General features: G+C 45.5%; 1 protein-coding gene across 2 annotated transcripts in view; it reads right to left on the bottom strand.

The window, feature by feature from the left end:
- The window catches only part of Flo2 (flotillin-2), a 70,323-nt gene continuing 66,662 nt past the window's right edge, over positions 1-3,661 (bottom strand). Inside the window, exons 2-8 of one of the 2 annotated variants that reach the window (XM_018036214.2) lie at positions 2,865-3,161; positions 2,517-2,749; positions 2,318-2,437; positions 1,981-2,195; positions 1,704-1,887; positions 1,472-1,569; positions 1-1,251 (exon numbers count right to left, since the gene is read on the bottom strand). In XM_018036214.2, the coding sequence (XP_017891703.1) occupies positions 1,245-1,251; positions 1,472-1,569; positions 1,704-1,887; positions 1,981-2,195; positions 2,318-2,437; positions 2,517-2,749; positions 2,865-3,161 (1,154 nt within the window). In that variant the 3' untranslated portion in view covers positions 1-1,244. Of the gene's footprint in view, positions 1,252-1,422; positions 1,570-1,703; positions 1,888-1,980; positions 2,196-2,317; positions 2,438-2,516; positions 2,750-2,864; positions 3,162-3,661 lie in introns of both variants that reach the window. The other variant, XM_018036213.2, reaches the window with a different exon arrangement.

Genomic DNA, 3,661 nt, shown 5'->3' on the forward strand with positions numbered 1-3,661 from the left:
AAAAAATGTGTTTCTAAAGTGCATAAACTTTTGGAATTGAATGTATAGCCAATACATCCTTAATTCGTCAGTGAAATATCGTCAGGTGAAACAATTATGACAATCTTGGGACAACGGCGAAGCTATAATCGTGCATGCGAGCGTTGGTCGCGAACCGAGTGAGGAAACAAGTGCGGAACAACAGAATGCTCGTTTACGCAACAGAAGAGATTGATTTATCATATTAAATCCGTTTCTGGTATAACGTTGGCGCTCTGTTATTTACATGATTGGCACTTCCGTCGTCGTTTTGGACATTTTATGGCTCTGATTCCGATGCGTGGTCAACCGAGAGAATCCTATTAAACGCGATCGAACGAGGGTCCGACGATTCACATTCTGTTAATCGAATAAACACGATGGAAACGTCGTTTTATTGCTCTCCTAATAGAAAGTTCAATCGCATCTTCGATTTGACACCGAGTATTCCGAATAGAAATATAGACTTGTATAATTTTAATCGGGCTCCTCGTTCACCGCGCCACGGTCTAAGCGAGATAGAAACTTCAGATTCTATGATACACACATTGCTATGAGTATATGTACACGACTACGTATACCTAACGTCCACGCGTCTACTCCGCACGAACATAGATTTTTTTTTTTTTTACCCTTTCTCGTTTTCCTTATTCGCGAGATTGAACACAATGATCGAGCATCGTTCATCACAATAGATCCGCGAAAATCGACTAAACCTGGAATACGTTCTGTACGTACCCGATGATCGTCTCCCCACGTTGCTCGCACCGATTTGCCTCTTTCCTTCTCGTCCTCTACGTTAAAGGGTCGCGTCGTTAGAAACGTTCAGGCTGTGAAAAATCTTGGTAGAATCTTCGGTAGATTGCTTGGAAAGAAAAGAAACGTGCTTGGGAACGATGATGAAGATTCAATGAAGTTTAATGTGCGTTGCGAGCGATCCGGCGTGGATAGGGCCCCGCGAATCGGTAACGCGTCTGCTGCTCGTGCCGGTGGCTCGATCGATCCGGATGTGTTCAGCCTCGCTTGATTCATGTCTGAGGTAGAGTAATTCGGGGGATAGAACGAATGTGGAGTGTCACTGATTGGATGATAGAGTCGCGGAGAAACTTTTTGGCAGTATAGTGTTTCGCTCCATTATTCAGCCGATTCAAGAGTGTCCGATCGCCTAGTCGCCGTTCTGTCCTGTCGCATCTTCGTCCACTATTACTTAGCTCCCGGTATCTTGCTCAACACCTGCAACAGGTCGAACGATCGAAGATTCATTAACACGTATCTCCCGTTTCTTAGCCAATCGGACATGCACGTTTCTCGTATTAATTTAATATATCACAGCTTTTTGACAGATACGAGTTCGAAGCTTTTATTATACACTTTCTTAGGAGGCCGTGGGCTACTTAAACATACTTTTGAAATATCTACACCGGTCAGTGCTTGAACAGCTGGAGGTACTTGCCCCACAAGGCGCGTGAGTTCTCCGCTGGTCGCGTCGCTACCGCCGAGGAGAACGATTTCTTCGGTTCTTGCCAACGGCGCTGCCACCTCCGCTGCAATCTGAAACAAACGATTAATTTAAATATTGACTGAATCTTCTTTCTTATAAAATGCACGATTTCGTTTTTTCTGTTTAAGCCCGTAGTAAACGCAGAGACGCGAAGTCGTCGATCCGACTGGAAAATCGATGTTACCTTGGGCAGAGCGTTGAGCGCGATGTTCAGAATGGCAGCGTCTCCGTATTTCTTATAGACAGCCGCTTTCAACCGCATACGTTCCGCTTCCGACATTCCCACTATCTCGAGAGCCTGAGCTTCGGCTTTGCCGATCAATCGAATTCTTTCAGCCTCGGCTACGGCAGCGTTCACGGTTTGCGTTCTAAAAAAAAAAGGAGGAAGAACAGATATGAAAGCGGTGCTGGAAATATCGAGTTTGCTTCGGTACTGGAGAAGAATTGAGAATTGAACTCACTTCTTTCCTTCGGCCACTACGCCCATTTTGTAATGTTCGGCTTCCGCGGGTAACCGGACGGTGCTATGAAGTTCGTGTTCCTTTCGTCGTACTTCCTGCTCCTCCACCTCGATCTGCTTGCGCCTCTCGACCACCTCTATCTGTATCTCCTCGTTTCGTATCCGTTGCCTTATCTTCGCCGCTTGGAGCTCGTACGCCAGCTGAGCCTCTGCTTTCTACACCCATGCAAGTATATTTCATTTAAGCTATTCTATTAGGCTAATATTATCTGCAGACTGTCTAGTATTATTTTTATTTCTCTGAAACGTTTCGGTAAAGCTTTGAAACTTCGACTCACCGCCGTGTTGACTTCCTGGTCGAAATTTGCTTTCTGCAGCTGATACAATCTGGCGTTGTCCTCTATCTTCGTGTCGGTGTTATATTTAATATCCATCGCCGCTTTTTCGCACTCCGCTTCCTAACATTAAATCAAACACTAATTTACAATCATCTATTTAAAATGTTTTGTTCAAATGATCTTTGAGATCGACGCGTACCCGAATACCAGCGTCGCGGTTCGCCTCTGCGACGCCTACGTCGGCGTCTCGTTTAACCGCAGCCGTTTGCGCCTTGCCAAGCGATGCCAAGTATTGAACGTTGTCGTAAACGTCCTTTATGGTGAACGACAGGATCTCGATGCCCATCCGGCCCACGTCCGGTGCGGCTACCTCCCTCACTAGCGTCGCGAATTGATCTCGATCTTTGTACACCTCCTCCACCGACAGCGTGCCTGCGGATTCACAAGAAAACGAGATTTACTCAAACAGCTTCGACGTACATGCTTAAAAAATTTGTGTAACTGGATCAAGGATCAAGGAAGAAGCGTAGAGGTGTAAAGGACTGACCCAGTATCGCGCGTAGGTGACCTTCCAGGGTGGAGAGGATCGTCGATTTGATCTCGTAGACGCTTTTCCCGAGGAACTGTTCGCTGGCAGTGTGCAGAAGTTCGTCCGCTTTCATGATTTTACACTGTGCCACCCCAGTGACGCTCAATGGTACACCTTGGGCGGTCTCGACGTTCTCGCAGACGGGGTTCAGGGTCATCACCTCGAGGGAGAGTCGCTGCACGTCGGTGACGAACCACCAAGTGAAGGCGTAGCCCCCGACGATGGTCCTCTTCTTCATCGACCCGCAACATCCTCCTGTAAACATAATTTAAACAACCAATTTACTTTCCATTATTATTCATAATTGTAAATTATGGCGGATTAAATTTTGATTCGGCGGTCATCGGAACACAATTGCAGAACGAGCGCGTGTCGCAACGGCGGTAAGTAGGTCAGTTGCCCGTATAGCGGCCAACTCTTTACCGTAACTCTTTACCGTGGCGATGACGTCAAGGAAAACGATTCCTCGAATACCGGTACGTGCCGTGTATCACGTAATCTACGATTGTCCATTTTTACGAATTCCTTAGTCGTACACGAATTCATATTGTATTCGTTGTTTCCTGAATTTAAACAAACGCGTATGCGTGCGTAAACGCACGTGTTCGTGAAATGTTAGTCGATTAATTTAGATATCGTTTTCTTAAAATATTATTATCTGAGATAATTATATTATAATAAATTATAAGCGTATGTAATAAGTTAAAAATATTTATTGTAATTCTGGTCTTATCGGTCAGATAGGATTTGGAATT

The sequence above is a fragment of the Ceratina calcarata genome, unplaced genomic scaffold (genome assembly GCF_001652005.2).
Source record: "Ceratina calcarata isolate Rehan_Ccalc_2016 unplaced genomic scaffold, ASM165200v1 scaffold98.2, whole genome shotgun sequence".
Lineage (NCBI taxonomy): Eukaryota > Metazoa > Arthropoda > Insecta > Hymenoptera > Apidae > Ceratina > Ceratina calcarata.